The sequence below is a fragment of the Nelumbo nucifera genome, chromosome 8 (genome assembly GCF_055504915.1).
Source record: "Nelumbo nucifera cultivar China Antique chromosome 8, China Antique-T2T, whole genome shotgun sequence".
NCBI lineage: Eukaryota > Viridiplantae > Streptophyta > Magnoliopsida > Proteales > Nelumbonaceae > Nelumbo > Nelumbo nucifera.
The window spans coordinates 12,932,841-12,954,496 of NC_142656.1; the positions used below are offsets into that span (position 1 = coordinate 12,932,841).

The 21,656-nt window shown below is 37.0% G+C and overlaps 2 protein-coding genes across 2 annotated transcripts; one reads left to right on the plus strand and one right to left on the minus strand.

The window, feature by feature from the left end:
• The first annotated feature begins 1,053 nt into the window (after positions 1-1,053).
• On the plus strand, positions 1,054-1,629 carry LOC148789637 (uncharacterized). The gene is made up of 2 exons (XM_088893090.1): positions 1,054-1,245; positions 1,333-1,629. Exons 1-2 carry the CDS (start codon positions 1,054-1,056, stop codon positions 1,627-1,629), a joined length of 489 nt encoding a protein of 162 aa, XP_088749216.1.
• Positions 1,630-10,932: 9,303 nt separating this feature from the next.
• On the minus strand, positions 10,933-18,227 carry LOC104592321 (pleiotropic drug resistance protein 1-like). Its single transcript, XM_010251628.3, has 24 exons — positions 17,719-18,227; positions 17,457-17,577; positions 17,260-17,348; positions 17,066-17,150; positions 16,785-16,944; positions 16,611-16,687; positions 16,274-16,327; positions 16,082-16,172; positions 15,596-15,897; positions 15,222-15,503; positions 14,828-15,144; positions 14,566-14,726; positions 14,334-14,437; positions 14,100-14,256; positions 13,915-14,022; positions 13,681-13,832; positions 13,242-13,574; positions 12,870-13,160; positions 12,698-12,781; positions 12,457-12,590; positions 12,140-12,367; positions 11,872-12,043; positions 11,499-11,753; positions 10,933-11,411 (listed from the first exon to the last, which is right to left on the minus strand). Exons 1-24 carry the CDS (start codon positions 18,036-18,038, stop codon positions 11,154-11,156), a joined length of 4,335 nt encoding a protein of 1,444 aa, XP_010249930.1. The 5' UTR covers positions 18,039-18,227; the 3' UTR covers positions 10,933-11,153.
• Positions 18,228-21,656: the final 3,429 nt, after the last annotated feature.

The window sequence follows — 21,656 nt, forward strand, 5'->3', positions numbered from 1 at the left end:
CTATCCGTTTCTCATGAACCAAGCATGAGTAACCGGTCAATCTGCAGGATTCAGGCATCAATTGTATGGTTCAGCACAGGGGTCGATGCATAGAGTATGGGGTAGATGCTAATTTGAAATTGATGTCAATTCATGGATGAATATTTGACATTTTAAATATTTATAAATCTGTAGTGAAATTCAGATTTATAAAATATTGTAGCCATCTTAGCTACTAACTTGATATTCATGCATTTTCTAATCAATATCAGGAATTCTTTTAGTGAATAGGCAATAGCGATTATGTGCAGCTTTTGGACTTTGTTGGCCCTAGGGCTGTAAGTTGATCTGATTATTTATATTTTAAAATTCAAATCTGATTATTGATTGGATCTAGGAGATCCTGGATTGGCATTTGGATTCAATAGAGTCTGTTTTATTTATTTTTAAAATAAAGATTAATTAAAAAGTTTAATAAATTTTAATATATAAATATATAATAAATTTATATAAATATAAAACATTAAATTTAGTGATTATAAAATGTATATAATTATATATATATATAGTCTGTACCAATTTGTACATATCCAAAACCGTTGTTCGGTTGTACCAACTTGTACCAGTAACCACCACGTGTCACTTCCCTGCATTTTTTTCTTTGTATCTATTTAAACCAAAGTAATGAAGTACTCAATCACCTTTTTTTTCCTTCATTCCCTTTAGCGTTTTCATCAAAAAACTCATCGCAGCCCTATTCTTCCATCGCAAACCTCATCGTAGTCTTTTCTAATCACAAACCCCATCGCAACAACCTCTTCTTATCGCACCTGCCCGCTTAACGATTTTTGTTCAAGATTTGTCTAAGCTCGAGAGGTCCAGTCATATCTTCAATGGCATTTAACACCACCACCGGAGGAATGATCGGAGATCTGGCATCTGCATATTATCTTCACCCTTCAGACAATCCAGGAGTCGTTCTGGTCTCTTGTCCACTGATCGGAGACAACTATGCAATGTAGAGAAGAGTAGTGTTGAATGCCCTCAATGCCAAGCACTAGGTTGGCTTCATGGATGGATCACTCAAAACCAGAACCAGTGAACCACAGTGAGTTTATTGCATGGTTCAAATCCAACTCTATGGTAATATCTTGTCTCTTTAATGCGGTAGCCAGAGATCTGCATGAAAGCATTGCCTATGCAAAAACGACCAAAGATATTTGGAAGGATTTGGAGGATCGGTATTCACAGGGAAATGCTCCACAAGTCTTTGAATTGAAATAAGACTTGTCTTTGCTTCGTCAAGAAAATCTCTTAGTTGTTGTGTATTACACGAAACTCAAAAGTCTGTAGGATGCCATCTCTATATACTCGCCCAATCCAAAGTGCTCATGCGGTGGTGCCATCAAAGACATCTTGGCCAAAAGAGAGAAGGAGCAGGTCTACCAATTTCTCTTAGGACTCGGTGAAAGATTCAACACCATCAAATCTAGTATCCTCACCATGGAACCACTGTCGAATGTCAGCAAGGTGTATGCTCTTGTATCACAAGAAGAAAAACACATTTCTTTAAGTGGTAACAGACCACCAACTGTGGAGAGGACAACTTTCTCTGCAAGTGGATCTGGATCCAGGAATCCACAACAATAGAAAGATCGACCTCACCTTCGTTGCAAACATTGCAAAAAGATCAGACATGTCAAGGCTAAATGCTATGAACTTGTTGGCTATCCATCAGACTGGGAGACCAGGAATAAAACCATCAACAAAAGCACTACAACATCTGCAAACTTTCTTGATGGTGAGAATCAGCCCACCACTACGACATCTGCAAATTTTGCAGGTAAGATTTCTAGCTCAGTTAATCTTGTTAGTTCAAGATCCTAGCTCATTGACAGTGGAGCCTCGGATCACATGACTTGCCATGCTGAAGACACCACTGGACTAAGTAGTCACCACAATCCAGTTTTATTACCCAATGGTACTCTTTTGCCTATTGATTCTAAATTGCAGGTGCCCTTGAATTCTGATATAACCTTAAAAGATGTGTTACACGTACCATGTTTCAAGTATAACTTGATCTCGGTGAGAAAGATTACATCAGAAGTAAACTGTGTCATAGTGTTCTTTTCCACCTTTTGCGTTTTGCAGGACCGAGCCACTAGGAAACTGATTGGGGTGGGTATCATGCATGATAGCCTCTACCACTTCTATGTTGTACCTACAACAACCGTGGCCTTCCATTCTTCCACCACTATGAATTCTTGGATATGGAACTCAAGATTGGGACATGCCTCCTGATGAAGGGTGATTTGGCCCGACCTAGTAATAGGGGGACACGTGGACACAACCTAACTAGTAAGATGACAGCTCAGCCCGACATGCCAAGTCCGCAATAGATTGAGTTTGGATAGTCAAACCACCTCGGGATGAGTTCAACTCGATGTAAGGTCGCATTAGGACCACCTCGGTCCCAAGGCACTTCGACGTTCACCCCAGGTTGGATCTAAAGAGCACTAGCTCGGGTAATACTGACAGACCACTACATGGCAACCCCGAAGATCTCGCCGTCAGATTCCGAGCCTCGCGGGATCATGCCTCGTAATGGTAAGCCTTATCTCCTCCCCACCCGGTTCGGGCGGAATTGATAAGCCCTATCAGTTATCCCCCATTAATGCGGAAACGGATATCATCATGACGAGGATCCCGGAACCGCTCCGCGAAACCCGCGAGGATTCCACTATATAAAGGATCTACCCCCGAAGGCCCATGGTACGCGTGATTTCTCTGCTCTCTAGCTCTCTACATTCTAAAGCTTTTCAGCTCGCAACCAAATATATTGACTTAAGCATCGGAGCGATCTCGCCGGGCAAATAACCCCGAGTTCTCTAATTCTTCTTTTGCAGAATCGACCTAGTTCGCCGTTTACTGGAAGCCAGATCACCTCCAACAGGGAGCAGTCAGATCGCGCAACATCACCTCCTATTCACGGCTGTCAAAAATACCTGATTTGAATATTGTACCACCATCTAATAAGTGTTGTGATACTTGTTTCAGAGTCAAACAAACAAGGCTTAGTTTCCCTATTAGCAGCAGTAGTACATCTTCTTTGTTTGAAATAAGTCACTGTGATATATGGGGCGGTTATCATACCCCCTCCCATAGTGGTTCTCATTACTTCCTCACTGTGGTCAATGATTTTTCTCAGGCTACTTGGGTATACTTTCTTAAGCACAAGTCTGAAGCTTATTCTTACTTTGTCATGTTTTGGGCTCTCGTGCAAAATCAGTTTCACACTACCATTAAGAGTGTACATTCGAGTAATGGTTCAGAATTTTTATTTGGACCAATGCTTTCTTATCTACATGATCATGGGATAGAGCATCAGAGATCCTTGTTGAAACCCTATAGCAGAACGGGGTTGTTGAAAGAAAACATAGGCATTTGTTGGAGACAACAAGGACCCTCAAATTTCAAGCCAATCTACCAATTACATTCAGGGGGAAATGTATACTCATTGCAGCACACATTGTTGATTATTTGCCCACACCTATACTCTTGGGAAAGATTCCCTATGAAGTACTCTTCCAAAGGCCACCCAACTATGACCATTTGAGGGTTTTCGGGTGCCTATTTTATGTTCGGACTCTTTGCTGAGGATGTGACAAATTTAACTCAAGATCCATTAAATGTATGTTCATTGGATACCCACACGGCCATAAGGGTTACAGACTCTACAATCTTGAGACACACCAATTCTTTGTGTCATGAGATGTATTTTTTAAAATTAGTTCCCTTATAATGCATCATCAATGCAAGATGCGAATGGATCAGATTCCAAGCCAGTCATACCTTTTTCGATCACAAATATAGACCCAGAACCATTGGAACACAGTCATACCATCCACTCCAACCATATCCAAAACTGAGAATAATTTGCAGTCCACCTCAGCCACAATTCTTGTTGAATCTGAATCAAATCACAATGTTTCTCATACTACCACCATTAACACACGACCACTAAGGACAAGACGCACCCCATCTCATCTATCTGATTTTGTCTGTCCTACCATTTGATATCCCATATCCAATTATTCCTCCAATAGCCCAAACATCCCACTTGAACCCACTAGTTACACTTAAGCCCAAAAATACTCTTGCTGGAGAGAGGCAATGCAAGTTGAACTGAATGCCCTTCAAGATACCAACACCTGGACCCTCACAACATTACCCCCCCCCCCCCTCACAAGAAAGCTATTGGGTGCAAATGAGTCTACAAAACCCAAATGAAACCCGGTGATTCAATTGAACAATTCAAAGCTCATTTAGTGGCCAAAGGGTACACTCAAGCTGAAGGAATTGACTATGGTAAAACTTATGCTTCGGTTGCAAAACTAGTGACAATTCGTTACTTGCATTGGCAGCTGCCCAAAAATGGGAAACACATAAAATGGACGTGAATAATGCCTTCTTGCATGGTGAATTTCATGAAGAGAATTACATGACACCCCGGGCCTACTCAACTCTACTGACCCGACCCGCACATGTGTTACCTTAGCATGGGCCCTCAAAGAGCGAGGATTCACTCAATCTACAACTGACACCACTCTCTTTACATCTTTTAGTCACAACTCAGCTCTTGCCATTTTGGCTTATGTTGATGACTTACTCATAGTAGGCAATGATCCCATTCAAATTGCAGCACTAAAGCAATATCTCCAGAAATATTTCCCAATTAAGGACCTTAGCCCACTAAAATATTTTTTTGGACATCGAAATCTCAAGAACGGATGATGGCTTCTTCCTATGTTAGAGAAAATACACACTCAACATACTCCAAAATGTTGAAATGTTGGCCTGTAAGTCGTGTCCCTTTCCGATGGAGCAACAACATCGTCTTGAGTCAGATGCAGGCCCACCCATTGACAATACAGAGTGCTACAGATGATTGGTGGGAAGGCTCATCTATTTGACCACTACTCGGCCAGAAATAACATATGTCGTACACATTTTAAGTTAATTCATGAGCAAACCATGTCAGCAACATATGGATGCAGCACTTAGGGTCCTTCGATATTTGAAGGCATGCCCAAATCAAGGAATTCGCCTATCTAGCGACAATGATCTAGTTTCGCGGGCCTACTGTGATTCTGATTGGGCAAGGTGTCCCTTCACCCGACGATCCACAACAGGATACTTCATCACTCTTGGCCATTCTCCCTTGTCATAGAAATCAAAGAAGCAATCTACAGTCCATTCCTCAGTAGAAGCTGAATGCTGCTCCATGATAGCGGCTATCGGTGAACTTTTGTGGCTCCGTCGGCTTTTTGGACACTTAGGCTTGCAACATCATCTACCCAAACTATACAGATGCATTTGATTATGTAAATGGATCAATTGAATCCAAAAATACTTAGATGTTGGATTAGGTATTAGACTTTCAGATTCCGCTATCAACCTAATTGGGTCCTAGGTTTTAAGTATTGGAATGCAATTAGTATCAGAAAAACAATTTTAGGAGACATACTCGGATACACTTAAAATATACATGTGTATGGTTGAAAAATTAAGATAACTAGATAATCATGAAAATGTTAGGGAATAATCAAATAAATCCAAAACATACAACAATAATACTAAATCTAAGTTTTGGATGATTATAAATATAGTATGCACCTACAATAAATACATACTTTAATAATTTATATAAAGTGTAAACTATTGGTATAGCATGCACCTAGAATAATAGTAAAATATGCATGCATATCTTAGAAAAACAACAAGATTCTTATTTAAGGGTTTGACTATGATGCCAAAAAGACATAATACCGGAAAACCTTATAACCAATCAACTGGCATCATAAAAGTGGTAACCATTTAGATGGGTTTTCATCAAAATTCATCAGAGGGTTTGATTGGTCAAAGCCTTTCCCGTATCATGTCCTTTTAGCATCATAGATTTTTCCAATATTTAAATATATTAGTTTTAATAATCAATTTTTTTCTTAATTTTCTACATACACATACACAAGAAGAGAAATTTTCTCAAAGTTAAATTTTAGAATCCATGTGATTAGTACAAGTACTTGAAGAATGGTGTATTATTGGGTTTGTTGCTTTCAATAAATATAGAAATTAGTCAAAACAATTTTTATTTTAAAGATTTAAATATAGGAGTTAATGAGAAGGAATAGAAATTTATTATGTCACTTAATGTGAGAACTAAAGCCAAAATTTTAAATTGAATGTGAAACACCTCAAATTGGAGTTAATAACAAGTGAACCCTTGGAATGCATGGGGTTAAATAGAAATTTGGTTGGTTTGGGTGAGCAAATTTGGGCTAAATAGAAATTTAGTTTAAGAGAGATTTAAACAAAAATATTTAATGGAGGAGTGTATATATTATGTTTTAAAGTGCAAACATTGACTATTATGGGTGTGTGTGTGTGTGCATGGGAAGAGAGAGAGAGAGAGAGAGAGAGAGAGAGATTTAAGAATTATCTTATTGAAGAGAGTGAAATATGGAATTTATGAGAGACAATGAAGACCAATGAGAGTTTTAATTTTTCTTTATTATATTTTTAATGATTTCATTCAAAAATAAATATGCACATGTGTGAGAAATGAGAGTAGGAGGAGGCACATGTCAGTTCTGTGGTGAGAGGATATATATATATATATATATATATAGCTTCTCGAATCCTATTCATTGTTGTTTAGAAACCAAAGTAAAAGCTGCAACCTTTTATTTGAAGGCATTAAGCTCAGTCTTCATTTGGAAGTGCACATGTTTATTGTGGAAGGTGACTCTAGAGTGATTACCTAGGCTCCATAGGAGACATCTCCCTGAGTCCATTGGCGTACCCAAGCTGTCATTAGTGATTGTAGAGCACTCCTTTCATCTTTATCTTACTACTAAGTCTCTCACATTTTATAGGTACGGGTGAGCAAATGAGTAGGTTTTATCTGGAATCAAAGGGAACCAAACTTGAACTGACCCTACCCAATTTTTTATAGGGTTTCGTTCTAAATTCTTGGAACCGACCCCCGTCTAGGTCAATTCTAGGGTTTAGGGGTTTACCCTACCCGAACCGACCCAATGAATCAGGCCTTGGAACTGAACTTGCCTAGAAATAAACCCCAAAATATTTTTAAAGATGTGAAGATTTGAACCCAACATTCATGGTTACAAAAGCCATAGTCTCACTTTACCATTGAGTTACTTAAGTGATTTGATCATTTGTTTTAATTTTAACATTTCAATGCATATAACAAATACTATAAAAGGTAATATTTACAAAATTAAATTATAATGACAAATTTGGAACCATATATTAATATATTATGATAATCTACATATTAAATTACTCAATTTAATCAACAAAGATAATATAAGTTTTAAACTATATATTATCATTATTGAAAAGCAAGTTTTTAAAGGACATATTTCTTTTCTTTTCTTTTTTTAAGGAGGAGAGTAAATAAAGAATAGGTTTCATGGGTAGACCTTGGAACCAATCCCAAAACAACCAAGGCTAGACCTGACCCTGGATCTGAAATTCATAGGGTAGGTTTTGGTTCCAAAAGCTTAGAACCAACCCTTATAGGGTAGGTTCCAGGTTATGCCATATAACTGAACCAAACCAAACTAACCCATGCTCACCCCCATTTATAGGGATAACAACTTTGTTGTTTACAAGATTGCATATCATGTTGTCACTCTGCATGGCAAGTCTCTATGGTAGGGGTGCAAATGGATTGGATCATGATCCAATTCGACCCGAAGTCTGATCCTATTTTGTCGGATTTGGATAACCTCATTTTGGATTTTCATATCGGATAATTGGATTAATCGGATCAGATTTGGATCACCCCATATTTTTTTTATTTATAAATATGTTATTTGTATTGCATTTTTGTAAATTTTTATATTATTTATTATTTTAATAAAAAACATGTATATATATGATGGAAATAGTTGAAAAAATACTTGTACTTTTTGTTTTTCTTTATTTAAATTGTTATATTTTATTTCCTCTTAACAATTTATTATCTTTTTAAAAAATAAATCGGATTGGATAAGTTTCAGATATCCAACATCCTAATCGAATTTGAAATTAAATCAGTATTTATGAGATCCAACCGGATCTTCAGATTGGAGTAGATTGGATCTATAGTGTATTGGATCGGATTCGAATAACCCTTATTTGAATACGATCCAATCCATTTGCATCCCTACTCTATGAAATGTGGATGTATAATCCTCCTATGTTCATCTCTAATGTCTTAAATTTCGATAATAAAGACTTTGCATGCTTGTTATGATTTTGTTTGAATGGAATTGCCTTCGGGGTCAGAAGCATATGGGACTTGATGAGAGAAACAAATTCAAAGAAATGCATTTGATATGTCCACCATATAATAAAATATATAGTACTAGCAGGTCCCATGTGATGCACGAGATGGGGCACCCCTCCTTTTCCCTTGACCTTGTAAGTCTAGACACTCTACTCCATCCCCATCCCAACCCCAGTGGCGGGGTGGGTTGGGGGGAGGCACCCATTCCTCATCGGAAATGGGGAATCCCCAAAATTTCTCATCATGAGGCAACCACCTAAAAAAATCTAATTTATGGATATTTTACAAATAGGATTATGGGAATTTGGGGTATTTTAGGAATTGGATTATGACAATTTGGGTGTATTTTATAAATGAAATTATGAGATCCTAGGGTTATAAGAATATGAGGAAAACTTAGAAATATTTTAAAAATCAATATCAAACTATGGATATTTTACTAATTCACCATCAGGTTTAGGGAATTATATGCAAACCCCATCCTTAATGTAGGACAAAAATATTTTCCCTGTCCCCACCCCGTCTCTGCCTCGTCCCAGTTTGAGATTTGAGAAAACTTTCCCCGTTTGGGGCAGAGCAAGGTAGGGCCCCAATTTTACAGGGAAAAATGTCATCCTACAATTCTAATAATTTTCTACAATTAATTAGCTAACAGTAAATTAAATAACAATAAATTACAAGCTATTGATTAGTAGTAATGTATAGTAAATTAATTATTTATGTTGATGCTCGGATTGGCCGAGGTCAACACTGTCAGTTCTCTCCTAAGCCGAGGTGCGAGGTGCCCGAAGTCAAGGTGTTTGAGGTGGCCGAGAGCGAGTAGATCAATCTTGTAAGGTGAGAGAGCTCGTCAGAGGCCTCGGGTTGGCACCCGAAGCGGAGACTCCGATGGTCAAGTTATTAACAGGAGGTGGAAGGTGGATGAGGTTTTGGGTGTGGGCACCCAAAACGAGGCCACTAAAGAGCAAGATATCTCAGAGAGCAAGAAGAGTGCCTGAGAACTAAGTTCTAGGATCCTTTACCTTGTGGGGGTCACCTCTTATTTATGCTTGAGGCCACCAAGGGGCGGGTGACCTCGGACAGCCTGGATGCAGTCCGTACCAAGGGTGCAATCATCTAGGAGCGCCAGGTGAGGGCACGCGATTGGCTCCGCGAGGCCTGCCAAGCCCAGCCTAGCGTGCACTCTGATTGGTTCAGTGCGAGGTGCTGACACTGGCTCTACCCGCGACCCGATTGGTTCTACTATGTGCTTCGTCGCCTGACGCGTGTAAGCTCGCCATTGACCCAGCCAGATGCGCCTACATCAATTTACAATAACAATAAATTAATATAAATTATTTAATTTTTAAGCCTAACTGATTTACTATTAATCAAAGTAAATGTAATTATATTAAATAGTAAATTACATTAAGTAAACCATTTATTGTTAATTAATATAAAACCAGATATGATCGAAGTCAACCAAATGGTCTAGATCAATGGGGCTATTCCTACATTGATATGCCCAAATGCTCACATGGAACGGCACCTAAGCCCTCATTTATTATACGAGGTTATTTATTAAAAAATATAAGAAGATCTCTAGTGTCAATGTTAGTAATATATCTCCTCCCCAATAAATCTCTTATGGGTTGAATCAAGAAGAACCTTGAAGATTCAACCCCATGCATTGCATGGGTTTAATTAATTAACAGTAATCCTTGATGCTTTAAATGTTGGTGAAAACCCTATGGTCTCATTTCCGAAGTGGTTTGCAGTCCACATGAGCACTATTAAAAACAGTTTCATGTATCCAAAAACTACTTCTGACTTCGAGGTTCAAAAACATACCAAGTTTTCTGTTCTTTCGTTTTTCTGGGAAATGGGACAATTCTATATTGCCTTCAACAAATCCCAATTCCCAAATGGGTTTCATTTTCTGAACACCTGCCTAGAACACCTCTCAATTAGTATATGAATTTTACACGACCTATGGTCTACTTGATCCAAGTATTATGAATTCAGCTCTATTCAAGACAGTTGCTTTAAAGGGGAAAAGGATGCACACAATTGCGATCTTCTTGGCAAAATTTACCCCTACATGTTATGGCAACCAAAGGGGGCTAAGGCAAAGGCAGGTAGGAAGATGACCAGCTGAGGACTAGGATGTATGTAGATTTAACAGTAGTTGAGGAAGATGCTTATTAATCAAGAGTCACTCATAAGAGAAAGAAATATTCTCTCCCTCCCTCTTTCTCTCTCTCTCTCTCTCTCACACACACACACACAATTATATTGTTAGACCCATTAAGAGAAAGACTCTCTCTCTCTCTCTCCTAGTCCAGTGGAAGGTAGGGACGTGAGCTTCCACATGGTATCGTTGTTAATGGTTTCCACCACAGGCTGAAGAAGTAGGGCAGAGTGGATCTGGACCTAATCTTGGAAAATTTTGAATGAAGTGGCTGCTCTTAGGCTCAAATCCTGGTTCTTGAGCTTATCAGCCTGAGGTTTATTTAAGATCATTGTAATAAATGCATAATTATATAAAAGTTGCTTGAATCTCCTAACCATTCATTATCTTAAACAATATAATATCAAATATGACTCATGATACATTATTTCTGTTAATCAAACTTTATTCGAATTGTTGATGGAAACCTGGCACTTTGCAATGCCAAGGAGTCCATGTAACAAAAAATACAACGTATTAATAATCTTTAATGCATCTTAATATTTGACAAACAAATGAATTGAAAAAAATAAAAAATAAAAATACACAAATACTTTAGCCCCTTGATCTACACTAGAAAAAAAAATACTGCATATAATATCGCTTTCATCTCCTTTGGAAGTTGAATGCTCTAATCGAGAAGGCAAAGATGAACGCAAAGAGCACAGTAAAGCCAATTATCACTGCTGAAACCACACCTAAAAAGTCATGTCTAAACCCAAAGTAACTTCTAAGGAACTCCTCCACTGTTTGATCCGTTTCAATCTTGTCTTGTATATCTCCAAACTGAGAAGCAACCAATCCATACAATGTCCAGGCGACAGGGCAAATCCAATAGTACCATCTCCACCACACAGGCATCCTCTGCAAACAACCAAAAAAGGCATTAATGACTCTAACTTTTCAAAAAATCTCACACTGGAAAAACAAATAAAGATGACTGAAACTCACTGTTCGCGGGACTATAAATCCTGAGAAAAGGTTCCATATTCCATAGAATGCAGAAGAAACTATGGCAGCAACATTGTGGTTTGGAGTTACAGCCACTGCCATCATCCCATAGAATGTGAAGTATAGCAAGGTAAAGTACATAAAGAAGAGATACCAAAAGAATTTGGCAGCAGTCCATTCAAATCCAATCATGGCATAGACTATGACCCCATATACCACTGCTTGTACAAAGATATGTGGAATTTCAATCATCACCTACGAGAAAAGGAAAGAAATCTGGTGAGGATGCAAAGATGATTTGATTAATTTTCTCTTAGAAGAAAATTTGGACACGTGCTTTGTTGATCTTCTTAATGAAGGGTATATCAAGTACCTGTCCAAAGGCATAAGGTAAGGCAGAATACATTCCAGCTGCTCTCTCTCTATAAAAGACTGTTCGTTCTACTGCAACGACTGGCTGAACAGAGGAGGCATTTTGTATCCCAAGGAAAAGAACGGCAGCATACATAGATCCCATTGCATTAAATAGATCCTGTTGCCTTGACCTACAATTTCCAATGTCCAGATCAAGCTTAAATGGATGGACAAACAAAGTAGAGAAATAAACTCTATAGAGCTCTATAGCTTCTAACATAAATTACCTCTTGGAGCCGAGATCCCAGAATATTGTACCAAACAGCAAGGCTATAAATGTTGTGAAGATAAATCTCACTGCGATATATGGTGGGTTGCGCCAGTATGACCAGTGTTGTTTCCATAGACAAGCCATACATTGAGTGAAGAAAGATTGTGAATACTTTGTAGGGAAGTAAAGGTCTTTTGAGCCTGGAGGAGGAGTGCTCAATTCTTGAATTAAAGATTTATTCCTCCTGAAACACACACCAAATATCAATAAATAGCCATAACATTAGAGTCAACAAAGTTTCAAGAGGAAACTAGAATGTTTAGGTTAACATACCTATAAAGTTCAGAATTCTTGTACACATCGGCAAAGCTAACCCCTAAAGTTTCTTCTTGTGCCACTGTAGTTACCTCCAACATCCATGTAGCAGGATTATAACCATATTTTATCTTGCTTACTCCTTCAATTTCCTTGATGAAATACAGAAACATATTATCAATGATTTTGCCATATGAATCGGTAGTCCTAACACGGAACATTACCATTTGATAGTTGATTATTAATTATAAGTTCTCACCTCAAAGTACTTGATCAGATGGCAGGAATTATGCCCTAATGGACCAACATATATTTCTTCTCCTCCTCGCTTCATTAGAAATAACTGTAACCCCACATTAATAATTTTAGTTTCTCAAATAAAAGAATAACATGCAATAGGTTGCTAGTTCGTTAATCTATAACATTCATACCTCATCGAAAGCTTCAAATATATCAATACTTGGTTGGTGAATGGTGCATACTACTGTTCTTCCTGTGTCCACAGTGTTCCTCACTGTTCTCATTACAATTGCAGCAGCCCTGGCATCAAGCCCAGATGTGGGCTCATCCATGAAGATTATAGAGGGGTTTGCAACAAGCTCGACTGCAATGGTCAATCTCTTACGCTGCTCAGTTGAAAGACCATTCACCCCAGGCAACCCAACTAATGCTCCCCTCAGTGAGTTTAATTCCACAAGTTCCATGACCTCCTCAATGAACATCTGCTCACATGATGCCAATCTATTAAAATTAAAACTGATTAAAATAGCGCAAACAACAGATTAAGAGTTAAAAAAACCAACCTTTCTTGTTGAAGGCTCAACATCAGATGGTAACCTGAGCCAAGCTGAATATAGAATGGACTCATAGACTGTAACATGGGGAGAGTGGATATCATTCTGCTCACAATATCCTGATATCCTGGCAAATGTTTCCTGCTTCTTAGGGTAGCCAGATATGGTGATGCTTCCCTCTATATATCCACCAGTTTTCCTTCCAGCCAATACATCCATCAAGGTTGTCTTACCAGCACCACTAACCCCCATTAATGCTGTTAGGACTCCTGGCCTGAAAGAGCCACTAACACCCTTCAAAAGTTCTAAGCGGTCTTCAGTAACACCTTGATCTTTCATTTCCTACAGGTTTAGAATCAGGAATAGATTCTTAGTTGTGGTTAGTGGGATGATTAAAAACCTCTAGGTCACAAATTTATTTACAACTTTTTGTTAAACTTGAACTTACCTGTGGCATGTCCACAAAGTATCTAATTTCATCAAAAGTGATGGAAAGTGGTTGAAATGGAAGAACCATGCCCCGCTTTCTATTCTGACTAACTTCATCAATCCTTGCAGATGAAGACTCAGATGCAACTCCTATAATTCCATCTTTTTGTTCTGCAATAGTAATCAACGCAATTTATTTATTATCCAGAAGACATCAATTTTTAAATGCTTCAAATGAGGAGAGATTAATCACCTCCAGATGTGGTATGACCAGAGGAGGTCATTTCTAGGGAGGATAATTCATTATCTTCTCCAGTTCTTGCTTCTCCTTCTGGTAGAATTGCTTGAGGCTTCCCAAATGCTGCAAGGACATCATCCAAGTTTTAGAGCTGGACATTACACTTCTTGAAATATGGAAAATGAGAAGATAGTACTCACGATCGAGATAGTGTAGAGCCACAGTGTAAAGGATATTGAACAGGAACATATATCCAATTGTTGCCCCAACTCCAATCCAGTACCAATGTGCTTCTGGGAAGAACCCACGGGATTTAATAACAGTCACTCCAAGTGGTTCTGTTGAATTAGGAAGAACCTGCAACATCAAAACATATTCACTTTATCCAATTTCAAGTGGAAAACTTCCCTTTTGTCCTAAATCAAAAAACTTACATGTCTCCAATTCTTCCCAAGGAACTCATTTACTGATATCGCATTCTGCCCATACATCAATGGTGAAATCCAGTAACCCCATATCCACCAATTCTTTACATCATCTGTGAAATTCACAAAGTTGAGTTTTCAACAAGTACAAGGATATTAATACTACAAAGTTGAATTGAATACATGAAACCTTCCAAATGCAGAAAAAAACATGCTCTGAATTTAATTTTTATGTACATACTTCGTGACAAGATAAAACCACCCAAAACTACAAATGTGAGCACTGCAAATGCCCCAAATGTATTTGCAACAATCATATTCCTTCCTGTTGCCCCAATGAAACGGAATAGTGCAGAAGCCATCTGATTGATAAGTAGGAGTAGAAAGTACTGTCTAAAGAACCTGCCAAAAGAAAATTTCCCGAGTTAGCAAAACATGTAATGATATTCTGAACAGGAAAGAAAGTGGTGGGCAAAGCATGATCTAGGTCACTAAATCTCTACCTTTCAACATTTGGATCAAATCCAATGACATAATAAGTAATGAATACCCAAATGCCAGCTTCTATAAATGTAATTGGTATTTTGAGGATCCATGTGGGGAGTGAATATGCCCAGGCAGGAAAGAAAAGGAGGTCTCTTTGCTTGTAAAAGACCGGAAGCTTTGCAATTGTCATTGAAATCTCTGATAATCCATTGAACATAAGCGTGATAAGAGCAAAAAACAAAGCACCCAAATAAATCCCACCATCAGTAGAATCATCTCGATGCATCTTGGTACGTAGGAAGAGAGTCATTGTGATAAAAGCCATAATTGCAAGCTGGAAGCAGGGAGGAAAGTAGGAATTAGTATCATTGTTTGGGGTTCAAGATCAATGCTTCAGTAAATCTAACTTACTTGTGTCATCTTGAAGATGTAAACAAATGAGTTTCTCTTCATCAGCAAGATCTCTCTTGACATGGAAGCTTTAAACAACTCCTTTTTGCTAACGCCATACTTTTTAGTTGTCAAAGCAGCTGGGTGACTCTTTGTCTTGTCAAATGGAGTTGAAAGCTCATCACCAAGTTTTTGGCCAACATGAAATGACTGGAATGCCTCGGCAAATTCCTTAACAGTGACAAATCTATATGGTTCATGTTTACGAGCCCAGTACTGTTTCTGATCTTTCTTTGATGTCACCTATCATATGCAGAAAGAAGTCAATATTCACAAAGAGCAAGTGGATACCAAAACAGATGGAAAAAAGGTCTAAACTTTTGGGCCACACTCACTTCTTGTAAGAAGTCAGCAACTCCTTTTCTTTCTGGACATTTGAAGCCCATAGATTCAAAGAAATCAAGCACATGTTCACGGGGGCCCTGATAAACAACCTGTCCATCTGAAAGGAGAATGATGTCATCGAAAAGATTATATGTCTCTGGTGCTGGCTGGAGGAGGGAGATGACAGCAGTCCCATTCAGGATGTGTATGGACTGCCTTAGTGAACTGACAATCTGATAAGTTGTTGAACTGTCCAAACCAGTAGATATCTCATCCATGAAAAGTGCCCTTGCTGGTCCAACCAGCATCTCCCCTATAACAATAGTTTCAAAATGGTCAAGACAATAGAAGTTGGAAAAAGAAAAGTAATCCATTAGTTGCTCCCAAGTTCATCTACCAATTGTAACATGTAACATAAAAGGGTAAATCCAAGGAAAAAAAGCTAGAATAGAATAGGAAAAAGATCCATTTAGTGGTTGTAGAATAAGTTGATCTACCAGTTGTCACACGCTTCCTTTGCCCTCCAGAGATACCCCTCAACATTTCATCACCGACCATGGTATCAGCACATACATCTAGTCCCAGAATCTGTTAGTTTTTAGTGGAGCACAAGAAAAACTTGTTAGGAATCCTCCAGTGCTTCCCAAATGTAATCCATAGTTACAGACTGTGTGTAGATTTGGTGATACCTTTAGAATATAATCTGTAACTACACTGGCCTCCTGCCCCTCCAGTGTTGCTGCCTGCAGGTATACAAAAGGAATTCAAACTCCAGGGAACCAAACCTCGGAAATAGGATTCTCTTCTTATAAGAAAAACATTTGGCAATAAAAAGGAAAACTAGAAATGGAATGAGCTGAAGAAACTTTAAGTGAGGCCAACCCACTGGACCTAAAGTTCTTTTCAGCACCAAAAAACCAAAATTTTGTCTCCTGGGACAAAATATTGGAAAAGAAATTTGTAAAATCATGCATATCTCATAGAAGTAGAGGTTCACGTTGCAATATAAGAGTTTGATTTTCTTGCCTTCATGTAGATATCTATATCAGGATCAGGTTTAATATTTGCGGCCTTTTCTCTTCTTGATAACTCTGTCAACATATCTGCAGATTGTGCAAAGGCATATCAAGTGATTAACTCTTCAGTACTCCAAATGAATTGAGTAAATATATTATTAATAAGAAAGGATCAACAACTTACCATATCTGGCTCCAACACCCTGACATCTAGCAGAGAAAGCCAAAGTTTCTCTAACCGTCATTTCTCCAATATGGAGATCATGTTGACTGATATAGGCTGATGTCCTCTGAGGGACAAATTCATCCATTCCATGACCATTGTAAGTTACTCTCCCGGAAACCTGGCGATTTGGAAATAAATATATTCAAATAAGAATATGAATAGTCAAATAACTTTCCAAGAGCATTCATGCTAACTAATAGAAAGTTGAAGGAATCAGAAGTAAACCGAAAATCCTTTACCTTTAGATCTGGATCAAGCTTCCCCGCCAAAGCCAACAACAGAGTTGTCTTCCCTGAGCTTGGGGGTCCTAATAACAAAGTCATTCTGCATATCATAGAAATAAAATAAGAAATGAATTGGGATTTCGCATTAAAATTGGAAAACAACAAAACCGACCAGATTCCAATTCAAAATATAAGCATAATCTTCACACCTGGAAGGCTTGATAATTCCACTAACATCATGAAGGATACACAGCGGTTTCTTTCTACTTGGAAGAATGTGGAGAAAGTTCAAGAATCCCTTCGAAATGTAAAGATGAATAAGAAAGTGAGGAGGAGAGATGCAAAGTAGAAGAGGATTAAAGACACGAAGTTCTACCTAATGTATAAATATTTGCAGGTATATTACCTCAAAGATATTTGCAGTGAAGTTGAATATTGTAGGCAGAGCTCTGCTTCCTACATAAGCATCTGCATTAATGTTAAGATGCTCAAAGCGGACTTCAATAGTGGGAAGATCAATTCCAACTCTGTGTAAAAGCAATAAGCAGAGATGTTAAGAGAAGGAAAGGTCCGGAAAGAAACTGGTAAACCATATAAATTTAGAAGAATATAAATGTTTTTTTTTTTTTTTTGTTTTCTACTTTCAGGAAAGGTAAAGGAGTTCCCACCTTTCAATGCGATTCTTGAGCTTCAGCAAGAACTTTTCATTATCCTCCTCTGCAACTCTGACCAATCTCTCTATTAAGTTCTTCTTCTCTTGGTACCCAAGGCTTCCAATGTCAACCTCAGTCGGCTGGCTTCCCACCCCAGTAAGGATACCTTTCCGAATACGATCATAGGTGGGCAGTTTCTCAAGAGCAGCCCATTTTAGCGCTTCTTCATCATCATCTTCTCGAGAAGATCTGGAGAAAACTTCAACTCCGTTGCTCCTCCAAACGGAATTGTTTCTACGCAAACTACTTACTTTGTAGAGATCAACACTATCCATCGAATCACTCGAAAATGCAGCACGCACAAATCCCCTGTGAGTTCCGACAGGAAACCCAGAATTTTTTTTTTTCAATATTCAAGCATGTAAAATTGATTTGTGGAACTGCATGAAACAACCAAAGACGGAAACTCTTCTCTTCTCTTCGCTCTCTGTTGTTAGGTGTAAACAAGTTGTCTTGGGAGCGAGGTGAGCTAAGGAATGACAAGAATGAAGCGTATATATATAGCTTTAGTAAGGAGTTGGACGGCTTTTTAACTGTTGAGTTACGAAACCCAATTCAAACGTAACTGGTTGCAGTCTTGTAGAATCTTTTATATGATTTTTCAAATTTCAACCATGTATGAGAATACAGTTGATCTTCATAAAATCAAAAAACCAACGCCATCGTCCTTGACTTAGGGAAATTTCTGTATTACTCCCGCCACCTTTCGTTGGGTTTCCTGTTTTGGGTAAACTACACGTGGCCACCATGTACTTAGAACTAGTGATGCTAAGCCCTCACAACTTTATTTTGTGACAAAAAACCTCCCATATTTTCTGTAATCCAGCATTCTGCCCCTATCACCAATATTCTGGTGGTAAATGATTCATGGTGGTGGAAATAGATTTTCTTTTAATAGATTGTAAAAAGGGGATCGTTATGCATCCTTGGTGTTTTTATTGGTTTCTTTTAATTGATTATCTTTTACAAAAAAAACATAGCTTGATAATGAGGATTTGAATGCATTGAAAAACAGTCCAAATGAGATATTGTGGTTTAGTATGTCCATTTTCATTATTTTTGTACATTAAATCTTACGACCACCCTTATTTTTGGTGTAAATACAGAATTGGGGTAAACTTTACATTCTCGTAGCATTTGGTTGTGATGTTTTACCTCACAAATGAATGTAAAATTCCAATATAGGCAGACAGACCACTTATAAAATCGGATGTAAAATTTTAGTGCCATTTGGAAAATCTTTCTTAAAAGATCTTTCGCCAGACCTGACAATCAAAAGACAACATGAGCTTTTTACATTTAGATCTAACAGCCTGAAGACATGATGAAAAAAAATTGAAAAACTCCATTTGGAGTTTACTGAAAATAGCTTAAAACGGGTTTTATGCGCTTTTTAAAGATATCATCTTTTGATGACTAAATCTTTTTCCAACCAAACGGGAAAAAATAAAAAATACAGACCATCCTAAGCTTTTACACAACCAACAGCCCATGCGAAAAGACTCATCAAATGGAACCGACACTCAACAGCCTATGATGACTACTAAATAATAACAGTGTAAATCTAAAAAAATCAACGGTTCCCTTTTACATCATTCACTAAATCGAAAGCCTCCTAATCAACAGTGTAAATATGTATATATTTACCCCTTTAAACAAAACAAAGATATCCTAAATAGACAATTTAATAATTTTACCTTCATCATTAACCCCGGATTAAGTGCAAAACACTCGAGTCTAGAAGTTCAGAAGGGTCTTAGTTACAAAATAGAATTTGGGGGCGAAGTATCACTATTCTCTAAATACAGGTGGCGGCCTGTAATTTACCTTTTTACCATCATCTACAAGCATATATCAACCATCCAAGAAGTGGCTTCAGCTTTAAATGCTGCATTTTCAAATTTGTCATTAATTGAAACCATTGAGACAATGTTGTTTTACTTTGTCAACAAAGGAAAAAAGAAAAAGAAAAATGAAGAAAAAAACTTCTACATAGATCATGCATTAATTGTCCAAACTCCAAACTAACAAAGGGAAAGGCTTCTAGATGGATGCGTGGAAGTTGCGATTTGTGTTTTATATTTACGGATTTTTCGGTGGCGGAGAAAGATTTGAGAAAATATTGACCAGTTAAAGGGAACAACACCTTCACTTTCGCTGCTTCTAGATGGGAGAGACTCTGACTCTGACTCAGACTCAGACTCGACTCGTGACTCGTGACTCGTGAGAGAGAGAAACACGGAGGCCTTTACGTTCACGACTCTGCCTTAATGTGGTAAGGTAAGATTATAAGAAGGGTCTTCGAATTATCCCAAAAAAAAACTTCGCCTTAAAAGTTAAAGGGAATGCATGTGAATGCATCAGAGTTGAACACGTCCATATCCCACTAAGACAACCGTTACCTTTGGTTATAAAGTGAAATAAAATATTCTTTTTAATTAATTCTTACTTGTAATCCTAACAAATAATTTATATTTAATAATTCTAAATAAAGATTAAATAATATTATTTAAATTTAATATTTTGTAAACTAATGGAGTAAATAATTTTTCAAATCCGCATTCATATCAAAAAGAGGCTTTTAATCTCAAAAAATTATACAAATAAAAATATTCATAATAGAATAATAATTTTAGTACTTAAAATTTATAAATTTGAATGCAAAATATATTTTAAAATTTTTATAAATTATTAATTAATATTTTAATTTGCATTAAATAAAAATATATTTATTATTTACAAAAATGACATTTTATTTCATAAAATTATAAAAATAGTAATATAATAAGTTTAATAATTAAAAATTATGAATTTGCATACAATATGTATCTTAGAAATTTTAGTATCTTTGAGAGAGTTTAATTTAAGATTATATATTTTTATAAATTATTAATTGATATTTTAGTTACATTTTATGATAACATTTTTATTGTTACAAAAATAAAAATATTGTTTACCAAACATTTGAGAATTAATTTTTAGTTGATTATTTAGTTAATGTTAAAATGTAAAAATATAAAAATAAAAAGCAATTGATATAATAATTACATATAATAATTGCATGTGTTTTGTGACATGAACTTCAATTGAAAATAAATAACAGCTTTGTACATGTATTAATTTGTGAAAATTTATATAATATGTTTTAGGACTCTAGATTGATACATTATCAATAAAAATTGTATGATTTCTATGCATCCGCTATATTAATTGTAATATATTTATTCACAAATGCCATTAAAATATACATTTCCTATGCATTTATACATTAATTTTGACTATTTTAACCTTAAATGTAATGTTATTAATATATTTATGGAATTTAGATGCATTTCCTAATGTATCCAAGCATCTCCATATTTTTTCATCCGTATCCATGCATTTCCAAAGTGTACCTGTATCTAGGTGGTCCGATACGATACCCGATACCGATACTTTAATCCTTGTATAAACCAATTAAACTGATAAATCGAGACATCATATTATAGTTTGGTTCTTGTTCTATTTCAATCGTTTTCAGTTGATGTAACAACAGTCAACCCAAGATATTTAATTCGATTGACAAAATTGTGTACAATCAAACCAAACCGACCCAAGAACAGCCCTAACCCTCCCAACATCATGTGACAGCATTACGAGTCCCACTTTTATGGTGGCTCCCAGTTGCATAGTGATATGTGTGGTGTGATATGATGTTGGAACGTGTTTTATTGGCTTGAGATCCAAATTCTGTTCATCAAGCTGCACGTTAAGCACATGTCTTATATTTCCTATTGCCAATATTCTAGATATGCATCTAGGTGAATGTAGTCAGCAATATTGTATTTGTGGTCAGCTGATCTGAATTCAAATAATTATATACAGTTCTTGATGGCAACCCACCCGCTGGTAAT